Below are 27,479 nucleotides of genomic sequence, written 5' to 3'. Positions count from 1 at the left end.
TGTGTATCTCAGCTGTGTGAGAGCGTTGTTGCACCACGTTAACATAATTTGTTTTCCCCCCCTTTTTATTTCTCTCTCTGTGGCGACATTTCATCCTTTGGACCTTTAAATCTACTCAGACCTCCATTGTGCTTTGATGTTACTCCCCTCTGATTGTGCTGATCTGTGGTTCTGACAGTTTCTTATTGGTGATTCGCTGATAGCATTCAGCAAGACCCGAAATAAGACGGGGACTGTTTTGTGCAGTTGGCTTTCTTTCATGACATGAAAGTCTTGGCTGTCTTTCATCTCACTCTGCAGTCTCCCTGGTTGAACAAAGTTCTACGAAAGTCTTGGATCCGTCACAAGCTCTGGAAAAGGTTCTGTTTTTGTGTCTGTGTAAGACTGCGGTAAACACAATGCTGCCTCTTTGACGTGATACTCAACAAGAGATCTGTCATCAGGAGCTGAGTTCACACAACTGAGGTGGAAGTTCATATTCTTCTTAAACCACAAGATTCCTGGTGAATATTGGTTGATTTCAGGTGCGTATAGGTTGAAATGGATTTGCAAATTATCAGTTTTTAAAATTTATGTTTAACATAAAAAATTATATATATTTTTGGAATGAAATTTCTTAGTAAAATATGTCTTGATTTGAAATACATAAGAGGAAAAGTAAACTGTCATCAGTCACCCACACTAGCAAGACAGATGAAGATAACTTGACCCGATCCAGAATCGACCCAGACAAACCCAAATAGAAAGCAGAGCACGGACACTGGCAGCAGAGTGATGAATAAACAAGCAGCCACAGTCATAAACAAAAGCAGCATTTTTTTTCCTGCTCCACACAGTTCACACCTTCTGTCTGGTGTCGAAAAGCACCAGATGGAGGAAACTGCAAACCACAAAAACTGTGAACGGTTTAAAATATATCCACCTTCTAATGAGGAAATGGTCGCTGTGGATTATCCGGCTTAATCGGGACTAGTGTTGTCAAAAATATCAATTCAGAAGCTGGGGCTGGTAAGAATGTAGAAACTATCAGAAGCAGGCTGAATTTTGAAAGTATACTACCGAGAAATCCAGTCCAGTCTTGTTGCTGGCGTATTAACTCTTTTATTGGGCTCAGGGGCTGTGTGCTTTGTGCTAACGTTAGCTGCTACAGGAGTCTTGTTGCTGGCGTATTAACTCTTTTATCGGGCTCGGGGGCTGTGTGCTTTGTGCTAACGTTAGCTGCTACAGGAGTCTTGTTGCTGGCGTATTAACTCTTTTATTGGGCTCGGGGGCTGTGTGCTTTGTGCTAACGGTAGCTGCTACAGGAGTCTTGTTGCTGGCATATTAACTCTTTTATTGGACTCAGGGGTTGTGTGCTTTGGGGTACTTGGTTACCAACTAAGCGACAGTATGTCAATGCCATTGCTGCTCACTTGTTTTTTGGTTCTGGGGCTATGTGCTTTGTGCTACAGAGTTAGCTAGCTGCTAAAGAGCAGGCTCAGTGGCTGTGTATTGTGAGTTCAGCACATTGTAAACATGGAAGCACAATAAGACGACTGGATGGACTTAATGGAGGCCTGTTACAGTCACAGTTACTGGATTTCTTTCTCCTATGACTCAACAAACACACAATTATTTTCTGCTATTAGTTTGTTTGACCAATGGCACAGCTCCTGTATCTGCCTGTAGTAATTGGCAGCAGTATGAGCATGAAAATACAGAGGCGATGTCCTGATAAAGAAAATAATAGACTGAGTAATAATGGAGGGAATGACGGAGGAAACAAGACTCTTCCTCGCATTCTCTGCCTCATATTTTCCTACACCCGGGCACCCAGTTGTGTATTATTCCTTACGTAATGATACACAGTCATGTTCTTTGACTCTTGAGCCTGTTAAAGAAATGAAGAGATGCTTATATAATGTGATAAAGTCAACAACTGAGGCTTCTGACACTGTCCAAAGAAGTTAAGTCAGTCTGCCCTTCTAGCGTTCGTTCCCAAATCGTTTTGTGAGCACGTGTGTGTGTGTGTGTGTGTGTGTGTGTGTGTGTGTGTGTGTGTGTGTGTGTGTGTGTGTGTGTGTGTGTGTCACATGGCCTTCATAGTGTGTCGAGTGATCAGTGAGTCACACAGAGAAGTCACACACTCTGATGACCGTGGTAAACGCACACAAACACACGCACAAACATACAGTGGATTTACTATCATCTTGGGCCCCACACGGAGGATTACGGAGATGTCTGAGCGTGAGCGAACACATTCTGGACGAGCCACCTGTGACGGCTCAGCACTGAGACTCCAACACACACACACACACACACACACACACACACACACACACACACACACACTCGTCAGATCCTCTGAGTCACTGACAGAGATGTCTTCACTCGTCTTCAAGAGACAGATGAAGGGTGAAATAACTGTGAAGTGTGTGTGTTTGTGTGTGTGTGTGCCCAGAGGAAAACCCGACAGATGTTTCTGAGGGGCAGATGTTCTGACCTCCTCTTACCCTTATTGAACGATGTACTCTGATCATTAATGCAAACAGGTCTGCTTTAGATACAGACACACACACACACACACACGTGCATATAGGATAACAACAGTAAATAGAAACCAGCCAGCGGGCTGAGAGGCTTCTGGCACACCTCAGCACTCTGTTGACTTTCCTTTATTGATTTCACAGCAAAGCACAAGGTTCTGAGTGAGTGTGTGTGCGTGTGCGTGTGCATGTGTGTGCGTGTGTGTGCATACAAAACAGTGGCTTGAGGGCAGAGTGAATCAAATCAACATGGGTCTGTTGCTAATTTACTGGGTATATTCATGGTTGTGCTAATGCTGATAAAAATGTTTGAGCTGCTGGAATTTTAGGTTTTTTTATCAAATGGATTATGTTTCTATCTTTAAAGCTGCACTAACCACTATGCTGATATTAATGGTGGATCAGATGAGTGCATGTAATGTGAAAGGAGGCTCTTGTAGCGACAAACTCACTGAGGATTTTAACCCGACACAGTAGTTTCCTTTTTCTTAGTTTTGTTTTAGATGTATTGTCTTCATTCATTCTTTTGTTAAACAGTGAAGACAACAACTCCCATGATCCTAAGCTATTTTACAACATCAGGAATTTTAGAAACATTTTTAATTTGATGGAAATGTATCTCTCTGTCATGCTCTTACTAGGTTGATATGACATGTTATGAATCCTGGACAACCACAGTCAGTTTTTTTCTGGCCTAACCACCGAACTTTAACCGCTGTAAGATAAAAACTTACATTTTTGGAACAGCAATGTCGTCCCACTGAGAGTGGATTCAGATCAGAAGTTTTTTGTCTTTTAATTTGGAGGAAGTTTGTGAAAATGCAATTCGTACCTCTGCTTCGTGGCATATAAATGTTCAGTGTCTGCAAAGACGACCATGTTCTTATTTCTCTCTCATGCAGCTGATTTCATAGCACAGCTGTGATTTCAGCCAATTTACTTCCAGACTAAAGTAAGCACAGGTTCGCTCTCCAAAAGTCTGAGGGGGTGTCTGGTGTTTTAGGAAAACGAGCCAACAAGTCAGCGTCCGCCTGCATTAAACAACACAGAGTCTGACCACGCCAGGTCTGAGATCAAGGTCGCTCTGCCTCTGCTGCCTCGGGGCCGGGGACATTTCGTACGTCACCGCGGTCCTTCTCATCAGCAGTGTGCTTGTTATATCATGCAGTCACTATTTTTGTAAGATAGAAACCAAGGCTTTTTGCTCACTCTTGGGTGACTCACATGTAGTGGGCTCTTTACATTGCCTTGGGCTGCCATTGTGTTTGCATAACTCTTTAAACGTGATCTCGGTGAATGTGGAGCGCTCTCGTGACGAGGGTTATGTTTTGTTTTTGTTTTGTTTTTTTTGCACACTGTCACATCGCTGTTGCTCATCAGAACAGATCCCTCATCTAGGTTCTGTTGTGTGTGTGTGCATGTGCCTGTTATGTGTGTGTACCTGTGTGCAGTAGAGTAGAGAGGGTGCCCCGCTACGTGACTCCCTGCCAGAGGCTCCCATCCTTCAGATGAATCCCTCCCCCGGCGTGTCCCGACCTTTGGCTGTGTCGGAGGAGCCGCTCATTGCTCACTCACATCTGAGGCTGTAATAGGTGACAGTCACAGAGTCTCATCTGTGGATTTCGGTGGGAGTTACGTAAGTTTTTAGCAATTGTCGCCACCGCGGGATGCAGCAGAGATGCCTTTTTGGAAAGTTTAGTTTGCGAAGTGAAGTTTGATTCTGAAAGCGACACAAACACTGCGCAGATGATACTGAAACTTTACTGCAATTTGATTTTCAGAGTTTTAGACATTGTTTCTTTTGAATCAGTGCAATGCAGTTCAAATAGTGCCTGTTCGGTTGCTTTTGGCCTCTAGTATTGGACCGGCAGCTTCCTTGAGAACAGCTCATCCTAACGACTTCACACTTCCACACTGATTGCAACATAAACATTATAACTGACTCACAGTTTGCAACCCATGTTCACTTTCAGCTGTTTCGTAAGTCGTGTTAACTGACTGCTGGTCAAAAGCCAGTCTAGTGTTGCTGCTTCATAAGAAAAGCTTTTTAGATTAAACTAACGACGAGGCTGATGTGGAAACAGAACAGACGAACCAACAGAGTGAGGGAACAACACGGGGATGAGGTGCAGGTGGAGAGACACTGCAAACAGGGCAGTGCTAACGAGGCTGATGTGAGACAGGTGTGGGTGAACAGTCAGACTGTGGAGGAGCACAAGAGGGAAACACATCATCAGGACAACAGGTGAGCAGGAAGACACAGGAGGAGAAAACACCAAAATAAAACAGGAAACCAACAAACCAAAAAACCCAAATCATGACACCACGTAAGAAAATATTCCTCAATTTGCACCAAAAGTTAATAGGGTCTATTTTGGTTCTCCATCGGATACAGAACAACAGAAAATCCTCAGCGGAGGTAATAAATAAATAACCTTTTTGCTTTATACTTGGAAAAAAAATATCCCACACAGTCAGAGACTAAAATGAGCTTTGAGTCTGATTTAAATGTGTCTGTAAAAGCAGTCAAAGCACTTAAAAGATCAGGAATCTGTTGGCTTTGACTCACCTCTACTATCTTACTGATACTTTCCATGCTCTAATTCACAGTGATGATAAAGAGGATGACAGCGAGTCTCCCGGCGCGGTTTGATCTTGCGTAATACAACACGATGTAAACTGTTTAGAGTTTCCCGAACATCACATGCGAGGCTTTTTCCTCTCCACGCGACGGGCTGCTTGTCTAACTGTCACATGGACACACTGGGTGATGACAGAAGACCGGGCCAGAGACTGAGTCAGACTGCAGTCTTTCTTTTACAGCCCACCTTCCTCCCTGCCAGCCTTCTCTTACTGGTTTTATCACTGACAGCCAGACAACCACGAGGAGCCTCTCATTGGTCAATAATTAGCTTATTATCATACCGGCTCTGTCAGGCCCGTCGGGCTGATTACATGCATGACAGCCGGGAAGAATGGCACTGTGCATATCAGTCGTGTTGAAGGAAACCCTCTCGAAAAGTTACAAGAAACAAAAATAAACTGTGTGCATCAATCCGGAAACCATTAATATTGAACCAGTAGTGTAAATACTGTAAAGATTCGTTGTTAGAGAGGAAGTGTCGTTCTTCCAGAGAAGACAGGTGGTGTTTCGTAGTACATTTTTAAAAAGATAATTATTAAAGCTTGTCTCTTTTTCCCGTTGACCCTCCTGCCTCCTCATGTCTTGATGTCTGACTCCCTTGTTGTGTTAACCATTAACATGCACATGATTAATTATTTAAAGTGACATGTAAGTAAATATTTAACATGCTCAAATGGTGCCAGCTAAGGCTGCAACAGTTACTGGATGAAGGTAAGCTTTTTAAATCGCCACAAACCATGCACAAATAGGTTGATTCTCCAGTCAGTACCCTCGACCGAAGGCACTGGCTAATATCTGCAGTCGGTCCACGTGTTCACCCGCTCTCCCCTCGGGATGTGCTAAATGCAGAGTACAAGTTTCACTACGTTGTACGTTGTGTGTTTGTGATCAAATAAAGATTCTCCTGGTTTCTTTACCTCCTCTGTAACAGCCAACTGAATATCTTTCGGTTCCAAACAGCTAATCGATTCATCAAGAAAATAATCATGAACATCATGGTTAGTTGCAGCACATCAGTCTTGTTAAAGAGCTCAGCAGTGCCGCCTCTTTTGGGAAAAGCCATGTATAAATAAAGACTGACTGCAAATTTAATGAAAAAATGCTGTTTTTCTGTCTGTAGCCTATTGCCACTGACCCTGATCTAAAAGAAATTTATGAACGGTGAAAAATAAAACACTTCATCTCTCGTTGGTGGGGGATCATTTATACACTTGCAGCTGTTACGCTGTGATCTTCTGGACCTCCCAGCTGCAGCCTGTCCACACCTTCCTCGCTCCGTCAGACCAGCAATGAACAGAGTCGGACAAATTATTAACCGTGACATGTCGGGAACTCACGCCGCAGAAAATCGATTGGTCGGTGACAAATATAGGTTGTTTTAATATTCGGAGCCTGGACACGCTGCCGTCAGCTCACAGCAGAAGGAGAAAGAAGGAGAGGGAGGTGGAGAGGATGTGTGGCGATTAATAAGCCCATCTGCTCTCTGCTGACTCATATTCCTCAGTGTAACACTGTCGATACCTCCGCTTATTCTGTTGCTCTCTGATGACAGCTGCTCTTACTGCATGTGCAGTTATGTCAGATTTAATAAGACATTAATCTGCTCTTGCAGCCGCGCTCTGTAAACCTACTTCTGCAGGAGATCTTCCACATCCACAGAAAAAGAAAGAAGGAAAAAAAAAAATAACAATGCCCTCATTTTTTGTTGCCTCACAGCAGCAGAGCAACCTGCCCCCATTTCTGAGGTGCTACACCGAACTGCGTTTAAAGATTTAGCTTTTAGTTTCAGCCAATTATGTGGCGACGGATAAATTATCTAATAATCTAAATAGATAATCATCTCAATTACAAAAGGACAAAGAACCCTAACAAATACTCAGAGACAGAGCTAACCCCAATTTGCCCCACTTACTGTGTGAACCTCCCCCATTCACACACACACACACACACACACACACACACTTACACTCACTCAGCGAGTGATGGTGCTGTGGCGGTGCTGCTGATGCGATTTGGCATTACTAGGCCACGGTTCCTGCTGAGTGCCCTAAAATTTCACCTCCCCTGTTCCCCCCGACCCCACGTTCCCAACGGTCCTGCCAGCAATCGCTCCGGCGACGCCCCCGTCTCCCAGATCTGTTGTCGAGTCTCGCCACCGTGTAGTCACGCTAAGCACATTCAGGCTGTGTTCAGTCTGCGATGAGTGTGAAGTCAAGATAGAAGTTTTTATACCAGAGTTTTGTTAAAGTCTCGGACCTGTTTGGACCTGGCATTAGCTTTAGGAATATAAATATCTTTCATTTTCAGGGTATAATATGTAACATTTCTGTGTTAAAATGTCTAAAAACGGGTAAACCTTTGTTGTATATGTTGTTGAATTGTCTACACAAGTAATCCAAGATAATCCTAGTAATCTAAAATCTGTAACTTTACTCGAGCTAACGCTGCCTCTCATTTGGTGCCGGCTTCGTTCCTCCTTCTCCAATCTTTAACTCATTTCCTACAAATAACTTCATTCACAAATGGATGGACGGTTTTGTTTTGCTAGCTAACGGCTCCTCAGGAGGTTAGCACACCTGCTGCAACATCTGTTATATCAGATCTGGAGAGTTTGTTTCACTGAAAGAAGAGCAAATAGCCAGTACAAACTGGCTCTGCTGGTGGTAGCACTCTCCTCCTGTTGCTCTGATTGGTTGATGTGGGTTTTTTTTTTTTTTTTTAAATTTCCTGCCCTTTTCCAAACTGTTTTCAAGGACGACTTCCCAGATGGTTCTGTTCAACAAACCATCTGGGAGAAACTATTTAGAGATGAAATAACCCGATGAGAAGGACTCTTTTCCTGGTGAACTAAATACCTTGTTCACATCATTTCCCACAATTGGATCTGGTTTCATTCACGGGATTGTGTTCACGGCATCATGTTGAAACAGGAAGTGGCCTTCCCAACCCAAAACTCTTGACACAAGGTGCAAAGCCTAAACAACCGACCAGCAGCACACTTCACATAGTTTTGACAAATACAAGAAAGAAACTCAAATCAATATGGAGTCATGCGTGTTGTTTGTTTGCAGGTCTGTTGGGCAGCACCCGTTTCACCGGTTCTTCCCAGAACTACAGCACCCTGCTGCTGGAGGAGGCGTCCGGGCTGCTGTACGTGGGAGGCAGAGGAGCGCTGTACGCCCTCAACACCTCCAACATCTCCACACCTGGAAACCTCACGGTGAGTGTCGAGACGCCGCGAGCCACGTCACGGCCACGCAATGGCCGCCGCACGCCACATATCACAAGTTTTCTCCCGTTTTTCAAGCGCTGATGGAGGACAAACTAATAATAGCCTTAAGCAGATTGAGCAGAACCCCATTGTGTTCCTCCAATTCTATGGGTATCGGATTAAACGCGCCAGGCGTTTATTCAAGGGGTTACTGAAGAGAGTCAGAGCTCAGTGACGCTGCCAGAACATTAAGTGTGTGTCCTTCTCTTTTCTCTCTTCCTGTTTATATCATACACACACTTGTTTTCTCCCCCTTTCTCTCCATAGCTCCTTCTATTTATCTATTTTTCCATCTCTATTTATTGAGCGAACTGAGTCATCCCTATCCCCCCCCCCCCATTGTTTGCAGATTGATTGGGATGCTTCCCCTGAACAGAAGAAGCAGTGTCTAAACAAAGGCAGAGACAATCAGGTACAAGTCTGCAGCTCTTCTCTCTTTTATCGTTGTTATTATTATTATTCAGACACTTTTTCTTTGAGAAACACCTTGAAGGCTTTATTTGTTTGTTGAGTTATTACTGGAGAACATAATGAAACACTTCTGAAGGCATCTTAAGTGGATAATCCTTTTAATTGATCCTTAATCCACTTCCCCTGAAAGCCTGAGAGACTAATTGTTTAAAAAAAAAAATGGCACTCATTCATCGAATACTTCCATGAAATAGCTCCTCTACGTGACGTGCATCGACCGGCCTGTGTTCTCTCTGAGGAGCCAGAAATAACCTGTTTTCCTCCCGCCTGTTCTCTGCAGACCGAGTGCTACAATCACATCCGCTTCCTGCAGCGTTATAACGAGACTCACCTGTACGTCTGTGGAACGAACGCCTTCAGACCTCTCTGTGCTTATCTAGTAAGAGCCCGACTGATTTATTTTCAGGGCTAAAACGAGATTTGAGATGAAGTTGATGAAGTGAGTGTTGTCTCTTTTTCTCTCTGTGAGGATGCAGAGCGGTTCAGCTTCACCTCGGGCTTCGAGGAAGGAAGAGACAGGTGTCCGTATGACCCCGCAAAGGGATACACCGGCCTCCTCGTAGGTATGTCTCCCAGAGATGCTTTTAATCTGTGGTACGCACAGTTTGTTAGTGCTGTCAAAGCTGCAAGCAGGGATGGGAAGCATGTCTAGAAAAAGAAGGGACTAAAACTATAATAGACAAAAGAGTCGGTGTTCAAAATCCTGCAAGACTTCCACAGGCTGCAGAGCTCTGCAGTATACATGCTTGTCAACCTTGAGAATTGAAAAAGAAACACCGAGGGGTTTTCAAACCAAAGAGGGCGTCTGGGACTCTCTAGAGAAATCTGAGTTTTAGAGACTGAAAATGAAAACATAAAAAACTCTGCTCACTTAAATACTTAATTTCACCTTGAGTTCACCAGAAAGAATTCGGAATAATTCTCTGCCATGAACTTTTGCGAATCTCTGAAAAATACATTCATTCAATTTTCATTCATGTATTCATTTTCTGCTTCTGGCCCTGCGAGAGTTTGTGCACAACACTGCTTTAACTCTGTCAGCCTCTCGATGGTGATGATCGACAGGGCAGACTTCTCTCAACACATGCATCCTTCAAAACTTCACATTAGTAATAGGAACTCTTCTTTTCAGGTCATGTGAAATTTGCTTGTCGATATATTTTCTCCATGTCTCTGAGGAGGACGAGGCGTAATAGCAGAGCAGACTACACGCTGTAAGATGAATTAAAGGGAAAAAAGGTGTGAAATTGTGTCATAATTTGGGAGAAATACAGGAGAATTATGACGCCGGGAGGAAACCGAGGGAGGGTTGGCAGGTGTGGTGGTTATATACCTGAGCTAAAGGCCAACGCTATCATGCTATGTGTCTGTAAAGATGGCTAACCATGCATCCGACCTCAGTGTGAAAGGACGCTACAGAGACGATGTGTTAATGCTCATATTGCTTGTTAGCAAATCATCTGGGTCGATCTGTGTGGACAGCAACTAACCTAAGAGCATATTAAATTTTACATGGGAGCAAAAAATTTATATGCAATACATGAATTATTAAAAAGTTACTGGGGGAGCTCTGGTAGCTTCACGCTGAGTCCTCAGCAGCAGCAACGGCTGGAATCCAACCTGTGTTTCTGCAGCATGTCATCCTCGCTCTCCTCCACATCCTGTCAAACTCTAACCTGTCCTATCAAAGTAAAGGCCATCCCCGTCGCTCACGTGGTTTATTACCGAGGAAACTGCAAAAAAGTTGTAGGAATTTTTAAGAAAAAGCTTCTAAAAAGTGTAAAATATGGTTTAGTTCTTCAAGTTTTTAATCTTTGTTTCATCTTGTTGTTTTTGAAACTGTAGTGTTTCTTTATTTTGAAAAGGTGCATCATAAACTAAGTTGGATTTGTGGGACAAAACATCACCAATATTTCACGGTTACTCTGAATGGATGCAAACGCAAGACACACAGGCAGGCAGGCAGTAAAACGAAAGGGAAGCTTTAGTCAGCTGAGGTCCAGAATCCAAAGGTTCGATCAACAAAACGGCAGGTGACAAAAACTGGCAACAAAAAGGTAAACAAGGCCAAACCAGAAAACACACACACACACACACACACACACACACACACACACACACAGTGAGGTGAGTGAGGAAGCAACACAGGATTGAATACAGACTAAACCTGACGAGGATGAGGTGCAGGTGGAGACACAGGGCGGTGCTGATGAGCCTGATGTGGGACAGGTGTGGGAGGAGAATCAGACTGGGGAGGAACACAGGAGGGAACCAGAACACTGGGAACAGCAGGAAGTAGAAAAAGATAACAAGAAGACATAACTACAAAATAAAACTAGGACACAATCGACCCACACAATGATCGCCAGGAGGAAGGCACTCGATACGATTTGTCAAAACTGAATTCTCTGGATTGTGTTTTTGCCCTTTTAAACATTTCTTACACGTCTGAACCAGTATCAGACTCAAAGAAATCCTTTCTTTTAAATGCAACAGAATTAAAACAAACCCTCAGGAACACGTTTAATCACTCGGGGATCTACGTGGCAGGTCGCAGTCTGCCTGCGACGCTGCAGAACGCCTCTGCTTTCATTTACATCTGATTGACCTCTGATGTCCGTCATGTCTTTGTCCCCGCGCGTCAGACGGCGAGATGTTCACGGCCTCCCAGTACGAGTTTCGCAGCTCTCCAGACGTGCGCAGGAACTTCCCCTTCCCCACGCTCAGGACAGAGGAGGCCCCGACCCGGTGGCTTCTGGGTAAATGCAACACACGTGGACACAAACTACCGCCACGCAGACCGAAACCCCATTGACATGCTGTTCATTTTTATCTCATCAAATGTTTTGCTCTTACAACGGAAATCTGATTGACCTCGAGAATGAAAATCACATCAAAAATACTGCACCGCACTGCAGCTGTAACTGGCTTAGTCGTGGCAGTTCAATCACACTTAAAAGCTCCATCTTTAGTTTCCAAGGAGACACTTCCTTGGCTGCTAATGGGTCTGTGTTTGAACCTGTGTGTGTGTGTGTGTGTGTGTGTGTGTGTGTGTGTGTGTGTGTGTGTGTGCGCAGAGGCAGATTTCGTGGGCTCCGTGCTGCTGAAGGAGAGCATCAACAGCTCGATCGGCGACGATGACAAGATCTACTTCTTCTTCACGGAGAGGAGCCAGGAGCAGATCGCCTACCCGAGCCAGACCAAAGTGTCCAGGGTGGCTCGAGTCTGCAAGGTCAGAGAGAGAGAGACCGGCCGAACACCAGCGATAGAGAAAATACTCCTCAGAAGTATCTTAAGGAAATTATACGTAAATGTGGCTCTGATGCAACATATAATCTGCAAAGGAACTAGTAACTAAAGATGTCAGGCAAATCTGACACCTCTGAGATGTTGTTTAGTGGCTGAAAAAAGTAGCAGAAGATGGAAATACTGAAGTAAAGCACAAGAATCTTAAGTGTGGTACTTGAGTAAATGTACTTAGTTACATTCTATCACTGCATTAATACTACGAACCGTAATCATATTAATGGTTCGGAGAGTGAGCAGATATTTAAGCGCCTGCAAGGTCGTGGAAAGAAAAGGTTGAAATGAGGGAAAGTTGCAGAAACGGAGGATTATTTGATGCTTGACGTCACCGTTACAGAGAGAAGAGTTAATGGATTTATGGAGCTTCTGTTCTCCGCCTCTCTCTCTCTCTGCTGCCGTTCTCCTCTTACGGTAATTTCAGCTGTGAATGAACCAGCGGTTGGGCGTCTCTAATCGTAGTTTCTTCACTGACTGGCGGGCGATTCTTTCTGTGCTGCTGTTGCCAGGCAAACCACAAGTCCTCCAACCTCCAGCTCCAATGGCAAACCATCTCCCTCTCTTTATTGCCATCTCCTCCTCCTCCTCCTCTTCTTTCTCCTCTCACCTCATTTCACTTGCGATCAGCATCCCAGGTCTAGACAGCATGGCCAACCGTTCCTCGAGGTCCCTCCTCCTCCTCTTCCTCCTCCTTCGTCCTGACTGCCGGTTCTTTAAGCCGTGCACGATGCTGTAATCACCATCGCAGTGTGGCGTGGTGCTGGATTTCTGTCGCAGTGTTTCTGTGTCCAGACGTGATCAGAAATCATTTCACCACCCTGCAGTTGTGAGAATAGCAGATGAGGTGGCATGAACGAGCTGCATATCGAGTAACCGCCGAGGAATCTGTAACGTTTGTGAGCAGATCACAGATCAGTCAAACGCAGAAACAGACACGGGAAGTAAAAGTCAATAAACACAAAGTTTGCACTTGGCGACGAGGTGATCTGGTCACGCAAAGCAAATGAAAACCTGAGAGGGAGGAGACATAAACCCAGAAACCAGAGAACAAGTGAAAAACCCGAGGAACTAACACCATGAAAATACTGGAACGTGATAAACTCACAAGGACGAGCACAGACGATCAGCCCGAGGAGAGAAAAGGTCTCAAATGAAGCGGAGAGGAAGTATAAAGTAGCTGAGGAGAGAAATACTCAAAGTTCTTGAAGATTTCTATTTTTACTGCAAATGTTTGCCGGCTTCAAATAACAGTATCAGTTTTCTTTGATATCTAATGATGCTTTTCCACAGAAACGATCCGATCTGCACAGGTTTTTTATTTTTAAACCCGGGGACACTCGCTAAAAAGTCGCACATTGACCCCATTCTTCCCGCCTCCCGCCGGCAAGGCAGCTCATCGCTGATTCTTTCTTTCATCTGGAGTTGTACATTACGTTCCACGTCACGAATGTGCCGGAAACAGTTGTAACAGAATAATTTAGCGTGTTCACCCGGGGTTTTACATTCAGATCAAAGCTGAGCCTCGCCGAGATGATAAAAACCCCCATTCGAATGCAGAATTTACACACAAGTCGATAAGGGATAAAATGTTAGCGGTGACAATATGCATCCATAGTCTGTTGTTACGTAGTGTACCTTTAACTTGGAGATGAAAGTGAGAGGTTTATTTTTGAGCTGCTGTCACCTTCATGTTGATCTGACGACATTCACTCCAGACCAGTGAAATGTTACGCGGTCCGACCTTGTGAGATCGCTGTCCTGACATTTAAGCGAGTGACTCCGGTTCAGACCTGAGGCAAGTTGAATCTCCATCTCGTTTATATAATGAGGTGCACATCTGAAAAGGGGCTTTTTTTTTTTTTTTGCAGATGTGACTAACTTAGACTGCACTTTTTTTTTTTCTTTTCATCCGTGCAGTCTTTCCCTCACATGATTGATGATTTCTTCGTTTTGAGCTCTTCCACTGTAATCGCTCGCTCTCCAACAGTTCATCGCCGAAATAAGGAATCTCTGGAAATAAAATGTGGACTCCTCACCCTCGTCTCTCTCCATCAGCGGCGTGCAGTTGTCGGGGCGGTGGAGAGTGTAATAACTCAGTCTGAACTAGGCCACGGCAGCACATGCAGATGTCGACCTGGTCCCCAGCTCAGCCCCCGTGGCAGCCAGACGCAGCGCCGGTTGGAGGCAGATCTGCAGATTGCGTCGGCCCTGGCAGTCGCCCCCGGCCTCAAATCACAGAGGACCTGCCATTTTTGAGCTGCCTAACTAGTTGTCCTCTTCTGTTTGTCACTTTCCCAGCCAGACTGCATCGACTTCTCTGCCAATCATGACCTATTTTCACAGACGAGGGTGTAGAAAGAAGGTCTTCAGAGATAAAGAGCAGAAATCTGTGTTTTTATGGCATTATTTTTTTTTTTTTAAAGAAAGAAAGCCTCTGCTTTTTTTTTTCTGATAATCTTTAGAAACTGGCTTCGTGTGCAGCTCACACAGCAGCACTTTCCATCATGTCACTTGGGTTAATTTCCCCACAGGCATGTCTTTGGGTGCGACTCTTGAGCTCTTAGATTCTCAGATTTACGTCATGACAGTCCGATGACCCGCACGGCGATTTGATTGACGTAGATTGTAATCCATCAGAGCATCCCTGTAGGTCTTTCTGGTACCCACATCTCTAGAAGAAACGCGTATGTTATGTTCTCCCTGGCACGCATCCATCCCTCCCTTTATCTTAAACCAGAGATGCACATGGTGTTATTGATTGAAGTCTTCCTAACGCACTCTTATGCGTAATGTTGATTTAAGCCCTTTTTTATTTCGCGTGGGCGGCCGAGGCGCTGGGAGCTTCTTTTTTTTTTTTTTTTTGATGAACGACGGACGTCTGCGAAACACATAAAACCGAAGAAAGATGAGCCGCTTTATTTCCGACAAACAAAGAGGAAAAAGCAGTCTCCGTCTCTTTTTTTTCCTCTCCACTAAATGAGGTGTGCTAAATTACTCTTTTAGGGAGAGATCTCTCGCAGCCTCGCCTCCCAGTGCTGCTGAAATGCAATTAGAGCAAATGTGCTAAAGTAGGCACTCGGTAACATTCAGCTCCACTTTCGCCAGACTCCTCACATCCTCCCCCTCTCTTTATATGTGTATGTTATGATTTGATTATAATCACAGATTAGTGCGTAAGTGTATATGCCGGAATGAGTCAGCTCATCCATCCATCCGTCCTCTCCTCCTGTGTGCAGAACGACTGGGGCGGCCAGAGGACCCTGCAGAGGAAGTGGACCACCTTCCTCAAGGCCAGGATGGTTTGTTCGGTCCCAGAATACGAGCTGCACCTCAACATCCTGCGCAGCGTGTTCGTCCTGCAGGGTCGAGACGCTCAGAGCAGTGTTTTCTACGGTGTCTTCGGCCTGGAATGGTGAGAGACTTCAACATATTGTCAGTATTGTTTGGTTCTCTCTCGGCTGTACTGTGCAGCATTTTATACACACTTCAATCAAGATTCAGCCGGGGAAATTTGGACTTCACCTGCAGGGCAACATCCAACGTCTCCAGGGCTCCAATATCCAAATTATTTGATGCACCAAAGCAGTGACAGTTCATGCAAACCTGCTCTACAAGTTGCATTAAATGATTTGGATATTTTCCTGCATTGGCAAGCCATCCAAAATGACACGTTTTTAAATTTTGGCATCTAACGTACACGCAAATATATATTTTGGCTCAAACAGTTGTAGAAATCTAATTACATGTGAATTTTCCATGAAGTTCTGTTGCATATGTTCAGTGTTTGGGTCACATTTACAGATATTGTTGTCGTTGAGTCCATCATTTCTTCTCTCAGCACACAAACACGTCATCCGACTTTACTTTAGGAAACCGATTACCTCAGAATTTCCAAGTTAAGTAGACTATTAAATTTAAGTAGCTCCAGCTAAAAATTTTACAGCTTAGAATTATGAGTCTACTTTAATTGTTTTTTTTAAGGTAATGGTCAAGTCAGATTTTACAGGATTTATGGGATCAAGGCTGAGAAGACGGCAAGTCAAAGTTTAGGGGAGATGTAAAGTAAAGAAGAAACGATGCGTATAAATAGAAATGATTGTGATGCTGCGACTTCTCCTCCCGCGTCTCACGTTAATGAGCGTGACATTCACCTCCTGAACAGCGAGTGCAAAAGAGATAAAGTGCACCGAGTTGTTTTCAAAGTGGAACCTGCAGCATGTGAGCAGAGCGGCTTTGCTTCCTCTAACAGCTTCATTCTGCTTACTCACAAATTACGTCTCTCGGGCAGCTGATGAAGTCAAAACTCAGGTGGAAGATTAGATTTTATTGGACGAGCTGCACACGTGTCGATATTTCCGAATTAATCGTGGAAATAATCAACAGATCAATTGATTAAAAATTAATTAGTTCAAACCGTGGATGGGTTGTTATCAAACAGACGCTGCAGTCGGAGCCGAGTGTCAGAGGACGTCGGCTGGCAGCGATGTGAGCGCGTGTTTCTGCTGATACGCAGAGTCATGCTGCATAAAACTGTCCCAAGGGTGTTTAGATGGTGATGGAGAGGATTTCACTGCAACAAGAGAGAAACACCATCCCCCCCTTTTTTTACTGCTTCACCTCCTCGTGCACGTATTAGATATCCTCTTTCTTTCACCTGTGTGAGAAGCAGCCGTCACCCTGCGTTTCTCTCAGGTGTGCAGGCATGAGTAAGCCCCCGAGCTGCACCTCTCACCAAGTTTTGAAGACAGATTCTGGTTTCACTTCTGTGTCATTCCTCTCACCTGAATGCTTCTCTGAAGGCCGAGGCGGACACACAATGGACTGAAGAACGTGACGCAGCCGTTACTAATCTCGCCTTCCTTTGAGGGTCACCTGGCGGCCGACTCACGCTGTCGTTATTTCGTCGGTCAGATCCTTTTCTTTTCACAGCTGCTCCACCAAAAATGCAAGTGGGGCTGCTTTATTTATGACTCACAGGGAGTGGGTGTAGAAAAAAAAAAATCTGCAAAACAAACATTTCCTTCTGGAGCGGAAGCTGGGAGATAAAGAGGGAAAATCACACATCTGTCGGTGACGCCACAAAGACAAATTGATGAGATCCAAGAGGGAAAGACACAACTTTCTTTTCCCTGTAACACACACAGTTTCCAGACAACAGGGAAGAGCTCCCCAGCAGCATAATTACCTTTTTGTCCTTCAACGAGTGATCATCTTCTCCCCAGATAATAACCTCTCAGTGTTTATCAGACTTTGAATCATTAATCCTGAGTGTGTCCCTTGCAGGAAGAATATCAAAGCGTCTGCTATCTGCCAGTACTCCTTCTCAGACGTGCAGAAGGTGTTCGACGGGCCGTACATGGAGGTGCAGGACTCCAAGTGGAGGGAGTACACCGGGAAAGTTCCACAGCCGAGACCTGGATCTGTAGGTTTCAACTCTGGTGTTTTTATTTCTGGGGGGTGGGGGGAGGAGACTCTCGCAGGACTTTTTGCAGGAATGTAGAGATCACTCTTGGTTTGTTTCTGCTGAATCTTACAGAAAACATCAATTTCATTTCATTTCATTCAGCCCCCGCCTCCTGCTGTTAAGCAGTGGTATGGAGGAATCCTTTAAGTTTTGCCGATGGAAGCTTCGGTTCAGTCTTGAAGGGGAATAAGAGGCTCTTTGATAAACTTTGGCCGCCTGTTTTGGACTGGCATCCTAACACTTCCCCCTCTAAATGTTTAACACCCTCTCCCGCATTTTTTCCTGATTTGCATTAGTTGTGTACACACTGATCTGTCTAATGTATCCAAGCTCTGAGATGCCTGAATAATGTATTTAATATCCTGTCTCTCCTCTCTGCAGTGTATAACAGATCTGCACAGGTCCCAGGGCATCAACTCGTCTCGAGACCTCCCTGACAACGTCCTCACCTTCGCCAGAAGACACCCGCTGATGGCCAGCCAGGTGCACCCAGTAGGTGTGCGTCCACTCATGTTCAAGAGGAGCGTCAACTACGTGAAGATAGCCGTGCACAAGGAGCCGGCGCTGGACGGAAACATTTATACTGTTCTGTTTTTGGGAACTGGTGAGTTTTACTCCTGAAATGACATCAACAGACTAAAAGCAGCCATGAACTGATCCTGCTGACATGGTTTCCCTGATATAACCTTCTCATTTTACTGTGCTGAACACAAAGTATAGAATTAATCCACCGCTGAAAATAGTCCCTAACAAATGCACAATTACCTCCTGTTTGATTGGTGTAGGCTGAACGCTGAAGAGCCCAGCTGTTTTAGGAAATAAGTGAGTTTTTCCCCTGATGAAGACATTTTTTAAGTGCTGAGAAACACAGGCAGCGTCGGGAAATCAGAATGCTCCGAGAGACGGAAGAACTCATTGTTGGTTTTGGTCTTTTTCGTGGGATTTGTTGACACTAAGAAAAACAATAAGATACATTTCTCCTCTACGGAAAACAAGCTGGAGCTTGTATTCTCTATCGACTCTGAAGGTTATTGGAGCGTTTCCTTTGACAGGTTTGTTTCTGTGTTTGCAGACGACGGCTGGCTGCACCGAGCTGTCGACATCGAAGGAGAAATGCACATCATCGAGGAGCTGCAGCTGTTTGATAAACCTCAGCCGGTAGAGAGCATGGTCATATCCTCTGCTCTGGTATGTATATGTATATTTGTGTATCCTGGAGTAATTGTAGGACTTTAGAGGTCATAAAGAATAAAGAAAGTTACCTGCAAATACTCCCAGACTGGAAGAATCATTAATGTTTTTGCTTTGCAGCGGAGTATCTACGTCGGCTCGCGCTCTGGAGTCGTGCAGGTGCCGATGGCGGCCTGTCAGAGGTACACTTCCTGTTACGACTGCGTGTTTGCCAGAGATCCGTTCTGCGGCTGGGACGGGAAGGTGTGCGTGGAAATATCCTCCCGTGCACAGAGGTGAGGGAACACACACCTGTACACTAAACTTAACTGAGCGACTCAACAAATGTTTTCTATTTGGCAGAACGTGCAGCAGATTCTTGTCGAAGCGGATCGGTTCGCTTTGCTTCGTCGTGGATCCAGAGTCTTTACTCCTCGTCTCTGTTTGCTCTGCTTGTTTGTGTCTTTCTTTTCCTCCTGAAACTCCTTGAAATTCTCTGTCTGCTGCTGCTATTTGCATTTGGTTTACAGCCATAGGAATGATCAAAACTTGCGCACTCTCATTTAGATGCTGAGCTCAGTAGGAAACAAGGGAAAATATGTGTCACGTCCGCCATATTCTTAATGAAACAGTCAGAATATCCGGCCAGCTGCTCTCTCATCACCACTGTTTGCCTCTCTTCATGTGAGAAGTCCTAAAAGATTGTCCAAACGAGATGAATCATTCTGACTCTGTGTACGTTTTTGTATTACCTGACCTTTTACGTTGTTTATTTCCTCCGGGCTCGACAACAATACCAGCGTCTAATTCATTATTTATGCAGTTTACTCTCTCTTCCAACAGAATTTCTATGAGAGCAAGACGATGTGAGTCGACCTGGATTTTTTCTTTTCAGCTCAGCAGGAGCTTCTCCACGATGATTACACCCCCCCACAATAAAACAAAAGAAAAAGAAACACTTGGATTTAAAAAAGAAACTTCTCTCGCAGTTTGTCACAGCATCAGGTTGACATTAATCACATTCTTACAGATTGTTTTGCATAAATTAATAAATAAAGTTGCTAACACTTCATTTGAAGTCTACATATTTAGCAGCATACAAACATTTAGATTTATGGGTTACGACACAGAATAATATATGATTTAAAGTATTTATTGATAAAGAGTATTCACGAACAATTGATTTATCTTAAATAATTACACTTTATTATGTGTTCATGCCACTAGAAGGTTGTATAATTGTTGACTATACAACTACATACAACTGTTTCTTTAATATTTCAGTGGCATTTTAGAGCTGTAGCAGAAGATGAGCTCATTTTAAATATTTTATATTCTGTCGAGTAGTTTCATCTATTAAAAATGCATCATATATTTTATGTAATGTAAAGTCTTAATTTGTTAAGCAACTGGCCATTTTAGCTCATAGATAAATGAAGTGAAGTATAAAGTAGTCGAGAGTAATCAGAGTTGTGGTGAAGTAGACGAATAATGTGGCATGAAACTGAAATACCTGAAGTTTTTACTTATGTAAGTGTACTTTTCATTCCGCTGCTTACTGGATGCTGTTAAATTAGATTATTAAGAAGAAAACTTAATTAAATGAATTCCTTTATCCTGCATCTTGTTTTGGTTCTGCTCTGGTCGGACCGGGCTGGATGAGTTTGAGCCGGCGACCGTTATCAGCTCCTTCCAAACACACGGACAAACAGCACACAGACAGAAGTTTGGCTCGTCCTCGCTCTGCAGACGGTTTGCGCCTCTCTCCGCTCGCTCTGCATGAGCAAATAACAGACATCTTAATCTCCATTACGGCGGCAGACACATCAGACTCTCCTGTGGATTTGTTTGGAGGCAGCGTCACATCTGCAGAAAGCAGAATTGAATGTTGATGTGAGATCATGCACTTCCCCCCTCCCTCGATCCGTGCTGCACAGCGGCCGCTTCCCTTCTGAAACAATTCAATTATTTAAGGAGAGTGAGAAAGCAGTCTGCTTTCTAGTGTTTTTATTTACCAAAGGTTGTTGGAACACAGAGACGGGGGGATAACCACAGCTACGTACCGCGACTCTGCACTGATCTGGGTGAAGTTACGTCTGCTGCTCGCTCAGCGTGGGACCTTCAGCAGTTTGATCTAAAATAGCAAAATCTGTGAATTAAAATTGTTGCTGCACGAACTGGGTTTTCTCTCTTGTGAGTCTTATTTTAGAGCCGCGGTGTGTCACCCCAAAACCAAATATATGTATTTTCCCTCTTACCTGTAGTGCTGTTTATCCATCTAGGTTTGTTTTGGTGTTATCTCTAATATACTGGGAGAATATATAAGAATATGAGTGTCAAATTTTATGGTGAACTGTCCCTTGAAGTTGTTTTTTGGACTGGTTTCTGTTATTTTTATGGTTTCAGACGACTCTTTTGTTGATAGAAACATCCTGTCTTGGTTTTGGGTTTCACTTTACACTTTTATTTTGTAGGTTATATCCTCGTGTGTCATGTTTTACCTTCCACTTCCTGTCTGTGTTCACCTGCATCTGTGTTTGTCCTTCAGTCTCTGATGGTTCATCTGCTTTATCTATTGAATCTTACCTGTGTTGTTGCCTGTATTCCTTTTATTAACAACCTGTAACACATTCAGGTCGTTTTCATGAACAATTAAAATTTTGTGGCACATTTTGTGTTTTCTGCCTTACGTTGTTTGTCTGTTACTCATTGTTTTGACAATTTGAATCCCTGTTTCAGGTCCAACATCACCCAGGACATCCTGAGAGGAGTCAGGGGCTGCAAGGAGAATTCAGGAAACGGTTCGTATACAAGCACGCACTCTACATCTATTACGTCACTAAACTGTCCTGACGCTCACACACAGATTACGAGGTGAAAAAAGTCCCACACGTACTTCTCTTCTCTTTTCAAGCATTTAACAGCTATTAAGGGATTTCATAGGTGCTCGCTCCTCGCTCATCCCTCAGGTCCCAGCATGCAGGTTTTAATCAGTTCCTGTCTTGCTAGAGGTCAGGCGGCCGCTCGCTACATTTAAAGAGGCTTATGAGACGTGATGGAAAGTGATGCTGAAAGGTTGCACACTTCACTTGGAAGATGTAACCTTGCTGACCTGACATCTCCTTCTATCTTCATCCCTCTGTCCTGCAGCGGTTTTGTCATCTCTCTGCTTCTGTTATTTTCTCTCTTTCTGCCGCTCAGTGGTCCATCGGAGGCGCTCTGTGATGGCGGGCGACGACGTGCTGCTCCAGTGTGAACTGCACTCCAACCTCGCACAGCCGCGCTGGACGCTAAACGGCAAAGAGCTCCAGGGATACGGCCTGGATTCCGGCTACCGCATCGGCACAGATGGCCTGCTCATTATCGGAGCTCGCTCCCAGCAGAGCGGGTCTTATCGCTGCTTTGCTGTGGAGAACTCGGTCTCAGTCCTGGTTTATCTCTACACCGTCAGAGTGCACACGGACTCGTACTTCCCCGTGGAGCCCACAGCCACGACTAACCCCACAACGGTTTCCAGCCCGACTGTTGTCTCCACCAGCAGCCCCACCGAGCAGCCTCTGCCCTCGCCTCCCGCCCCGGTGCCACCCGGACCCGAGTTCCAGACCTACAGGCACATGGAGGCCGTGTACATCTCCCTGGTGGCGGTTCTCGGAGGGCTTTGCCTGGTGTTGACTGTGGTGCTGCTTTATGTGAGCTTCTGCACCAGACGGGCCCCTCAGGAGAGGAAGTTCTCCCAGCATGGGCTCCAGGTCCTTGGAGCCTCCGAGAGAAAGAGGAGCTCCCACCTGGAACTCAAAACCATCTCCAGCCACTGCAACGGCCGCCAGGATCGTCGCTCCATCTCGATGCCAACCTTCGGGGACTTGGGCGACGGCTTCCTCCAGATAGTTCCAGGTGAGGGCCAGTTTTCTCCATGCAAAACACCTCCCCCCGCACCACCTCTTCCTATGCCACCTCCGCTTCCCAACATGGACTACGCCAACGGGCTGTCGGCGACTCTGCCCAGCGTGCTGAGGAAGATGAACGGGAACAGCTATGTGCTGCTGAGGCAGGCCGACTCCGAGGGCATGTCGCCGCTCTACCACTCGTTCACGGAGGAGCTCAACAGGATCCTGGAGCAGAGGAAACACACACAGCTGGACGTGCACCCTGATGAGAGCTCCATTTAGGACTCCCCTCTCAGTATTTGTCCTGCTGTTATTTATTCTGACCCCAGCGGTGACCCGTAGTCGTGGGGGGAGAACTGACTGTTGTATTAAACGCTGCTGTTATTAACCCAGTGTACCTGCAGGTCGTGTCCTCACCTGATCTGAAAACGTGCGGCCTCTCGTGTCTCCCATGACTTCACTTCAACGATGGACTACACTTAACCAGAGACTGCTGTTGGAGAAAGTGGAGCTGTGAAATATTCGACTGCACTCTTACAAAGTCACCACGAGTAGGGAGCTCAATGATGCTACCTCAGTGCAGAAAGACGGCGGTCAGATGACACGAAGGAGGAGCGAAAACGGGACATGGGGACAAACGATCGCATATTTTTTTGACTCTGGAAGTGTTCAGGAAACTTTGTGATGCCCCAACTGGAGCTTAAAATGATACTCCACAAAAAAAATCTCTTTCTTTGTGCATTGTTTCATGGCTAATCTTTCGGACCCTCTCTCACTGTCATTTGTCAGACTAATCCACAACTTCTACCGGCATTTTTTTCTATTCTTTATGTTGCTGGCTACAACATGAAAGTGTCCCTGTGTTGTCCCTCCAACGCTGGTGACCAACAGCCTGATATATCTATTTTAAAATACTGATGATATTGAACAAGAATACCACAGTGGTTTCACAGCCTCCTGTCATCGAGGCCCCTGTTTGATTTTCTGTGGAGTATCACTTTGAGAGCTCGGGTGGTAAAAACGATTCATACATTTCAGTTTTTTTTTTATTCAAACCACTCTTTCTTCATGCTCCTCTGTTCTCATGTACAGTCAATGCAATAACCACATCGCTGTTGCAGCTTTTGGTGGCAATGTGTTGTGTCGGTGCCAATGGAAGCACTTGTAGCAAACTGTGAAACAAGTTTCCAGGTGTCTCTTATGTTTTTAGTAGTAGTTGTAGTCCATTAAAGGGCCGTCTGTGGTCAGATCGATTGGCTTCACTTGACATCTGCAGACTGGCTTCAGGGCGACAGGAGGCTGAGAGGAAACTACAACACACACTTCAAACAGACAGATGAGATACTGAACAGAAAATACTGCTTTTAGTTTTTTATCTGTCCACGCAAACATATTTTATCTTTCTCCCGAGACATCAAGGCTGTAGTTTTATCCCACTTGATGTTACTAAAAGCCACAACAGTTTGTCCTCTGCTTTAAAAAAAAAAAAAAAAAAAAAAAAAAAAGCTGCTGGTTCCAGGTCGCCGAATCAGACCAGAGAAGACCTTCACGCATGCGACCCACAAAGACATCCTGGGTGTTTACCTGACATCAGAGCAATGCCAAAACAACAAGAGCTGCAGAGCCCCACAGAATCCCCCCTCGCCAAGGTGAACGGAGCGATGATTAAATGACGCGTATTTAACTTAGAGGGAAAGTGACTGAAATGAATCTCTGAGCGGTTTGTAAACGTGTCACGGCCGGTGGTAAATAAAGATCTGTCACTGCAGGAAAGTGTTGAATCAGCTCTTGTGGCAGCGGCTCAGCAGCAGCCCTCTGTGGTGACTCGAGGCGTGCATTTGTCACAGTCGCTGACAGTAACAGCGGTAGTTGGCTCGCCTCCACAGAGATCGGAAGAGGAGGAGGAGGAGGGGGAGCTCCTTGTCTGTTTGCATAGAGTCTTGTTGTCTCTGCAGGTAGAAGCAGACAGAAAACATTTGACCTGAGTGTCCTGGTTAGCCATGCAGGAAGCAGATGATGATACAAGGAGGCAGGAGCTCCTTTGCACTTGCAGGGCTACTTGTCTGCCTTGTAAACCACTTTATTCTAGACCTCTTGTGATTGAGAATACAGTCTAAAAATTGCACTTCATGCTTTGACTAAAGGGCCTCAGATCCCACTGATCCAATAGCATACGTACACTTTTACACTGGTGGGAAATATCTGGATATACATTGAATTTTGACAGGAATGAACTTCTTAAAACCATTTTTTTTTTTAACCTGAGCCTTCTGTTACACCAGTCTACTCAAAGCTGCCACGCTCCACTGACAAAATCACAGTTTGTTTGTGTAAATGTGGGACTTTGATGCTTTGAATAGTTTGTTCAGATCGTAACCAACCTGTTAAAACACCAGACCAGTGAAGGTAAAATTTGTGTTTTCGCCAGTGGAGTCTGGTGGCTTTGAACAGAGCGACGCAACGGCCGTCTGTCTCTGCAGGGATGACTTATAGACTAAACTGTCATTCAGCCCCCAAAATAAGTAAAACTAGACAGATTACCCTTTAATTTCTCCTGACGTCACGTCCTTAGGTGTGTTTTTCTCTGCTGCTGACCTGTGTGTTCATTCAGAGAACACAGGACGATGCAGCTTCTTTGCACTTGCTTTCCTCTTGTCAGCCTTTTTTAGCCCTTTTAACTTGTTTTTCATCCTCATCTCCATTCCTCCCCTCTCTCTCCCTCCCTCCTTCTCCACTGCCCCTTTTGTTTTCCCGTCTCATCACCTCTGGATGACAGTATCATCTATTACTCTCTCCGCTCGCATTCACACTCTCTCAAGGACCCTGCTGAGTGTACAACGGCCGTGATGGCCAACCTAATCAATTAGAGCCCCGGAGTTTGTGTTTGTGAACAGAATGTTCTGCATTAGTTTAACATCAGAGATACGGTTAACACTATTCTTACATTTATTACATGCTGGTATTTTTGATTTGTGGCAGCTTATATAAGAATCTGTGTCACTACGTTATAGTGTACTAACTCGGAAAGACTGATGAGGATTTCTGTTCTCTCATCCCTTTCTCATTTTACAGGTGTGATTCCTGAGCATTTCATTTTATTTAAATCAAAGCTGTAAAGAAGTGTTCATGTTGGGTTACTTTTTTATTAAATTGAGTTTAAAGGAGACATATTCTGCTCTTTTTCTGGTTCATATTTTTATCCTGGGTTACTGCTAGAATATGTTAAAATGCTTTAGTGCTCGATCAGTTTTCTCACACAGTTCGTTTGCTCCTGTCTCTTTAAGACTGCGCACAGTCTCCTCTGATTGGTCAGCTCTCACACACCTGAGCCAGCACCACTAACAACAGAACAGCTGTGCTAAATCAATTGTTAGCAAATTATATGTGACATTCTGATGTAGTGTGATGTCACAAAGTCACAGTATTAAAGGCGGGACTACTGATGAGGCGTTTGAGGAGCAGTGTTTTCTGTGGGACAGAGGAGCTTCTGTTACACCTATTTAACTTTCAGTACTTTTTTTCATGACAAACACTGAAGGAGAGGAAAAAAAAACAAAGCATAATGTGTCTCCTTTAACATGTTAATATACTTGACCTTGTATTATATAAAAGCTTCCATCATCAACATGTTGAAAGCTTCGTCTGAGTCTCCTGCTGCTGCTTCATTCTCACTTAAGGACAATCTGTTTACAACAGACACTGGCTCTGCACTGTATATTGTAACATGGACTTTAGGTGAAAATAGTTAAAGTATCGGCTTCCAGTTTTACTTTCACCCTGTTTGTGTACACACAATCCCACAGTGAACTAACATGAATACATCCTGCTGTGTCAATATGCAAGAGTATATTTTAAGTAGAGGTAGATTATTTCTCTCGGTGTTGGCCAAAGAAACTGGAGTAAAGAGTTCATATTTTGCACTGTTCTGTAAGTACTCTGTGAAAGGTCATGTAGTATATCCTTGTAAACTGTGACACTTTCCACCCAGTTGGTTCTGTATGATTTTCTGATGTAGATAATGAACTATGAACTGTCTGAAGTGACATCCGTGCTTGAGCTGCTCACAGAAAGGACTTTTTTTTTTACATTGTCTCTCATGTCTTATTTATTTGAAGTTCAATTAAATTTCCATTTGCTTTTGTGCGGATAAAAAAACAAAAAAACAAACAAAAAACACTTTTCATTATGTTCAGCTTGGGAAAGAGAGAAGTCAGTGTCAACAGCCCTGAGGGAAAGTCAGGAAATTAGATGCAAAACATGTTCACACCAAATCCTATCCTCAAGACGCCGCGATAATCAGCCTGTTTTTAGCTCGTGGCGAGCGGCAAGGCCACTGTCCTCCACCGGGGAACTGACCCTGCGTGATCCCAGACTCATTTACATATGACTCTGATGGAGCAAAGGTATAACATAAGCTTAAGGGTGTGATAAAGTGGCCATTTTTCAGAGCAGCGATCAAGACAGTAACTTAGCAACAGCATCTTTATTTAGAGCCTTTAATGTCCTAGCGTGGGTTCGGCTGTGCCAGATCCCATCGGGGTGAGCGAGTGTGATGAGAGCTCGGTGGCTCTGATATCTGCAGTCGCTGCCACGGATAAATTAAAATGCAGTATGTGAGGACGAGACATCAGAGAGCGTTTTCACGTCTTTAGTGAACAATGCTTTGATTCCCTTTATTAAAACGGGCTAAATGGCCTCCACGTTGTCCCTCCTGAATCAGTTTAAAGGATAAGTTCACCAAAAA

At 44.5% G+C, this 27,479-nt stretch overlaps 1 protein-coding gene and 1 long non-coding RNA gene across 2 annotated transcripts in view; both read left to right on the top strand.

The window, feature by feature from the left end:
• sema4gb (sema domain, immunoglobulin domain (Ig), transmembrane domain (TM) and short cytoplasmic domain, (semaphorin) 4Gb) overlaps positions 1–26,718 on the top strand; it is a 36,444-nt gene extending 9,726 nt beyond the window's left edge. Inside the window, exons 3-15 of the mRNA XM_037080498.1 lie at positions 8,241–8,389; positions 8,790–8,852; positions 9,192–9,290; positions 9,381–9,474; positions 11,557–11,670; positions 11,989–12,143; positions 15,451–15,626; positions 17,498–17,636; positions 18,060–18,282; positions 18,751–18,866; positions 18,990–19,144; positions 21,588–21,649; positions 22,050–26,718. Coding sequence (XP_036936393.1) covers positions 8,241–8,389; positions 8,790–8,852; positions 9,192–9,290; positions 9,381–9,474; positions 11,557–11,670; positions 11,989–12,143; positions 15,451–15,626; positions 17,498–17,636; positions 18,060–18,282; positions 18,751–18,866; positions 18,990–19,144; positions 21,588–21,649; positions 22,050–23,017 — 2,513 coding nt within the window. The 3' untranslated portion in view covers positions 23,018–26,718. The remainder of the gene's footprint in view (positions 1–8,240; positions 8,390–8,789; positions 8,853–9,191; positions 9,291–9,380; positions 9,475–11,556; positions 11,671–11,988; positions 12,144–15,450; positions 15,627–17,497; positions 17,637–18,059; positions 18,283–18,750; positions 18,867–18,989; positions 19,145–21,587; positions 21,650–22,049) is intronic.
• Positions 394–5,731, top strand: LOC119009355. Its single transcript, XR_005071699.1, has 3 exons — positions 394–524; positions 4,610–4,770; positions 5,136–5,731. It is a non-coding gene; the product is annotated as an uncharacterized LOC119009355 (long non-coding RNA).
• Positions 26,719–27,479: the final 761 nt, after the last annotated feature.

Source organism: Acanthopagrus latus, chromosome 20 (genome assembly GCF_904848185.1).
Source record: "Acanthopagrus latus isolate v.2019 chromosome 20, fAcaLat1.1, whole genome shotgun sequence".
NCBI classification, from domain to species: Eukaryota; Metazoa; Chordata; class Actinopteri; order Spariformes; family Sparidae; genus Acanthopagrus; species Acanthopagrus latus.
The sequence above is the reverse complement of the archived record's forward strand: the minus strand, read 5'-3'. Positions and strand labels throughout refer to the sequence as shown.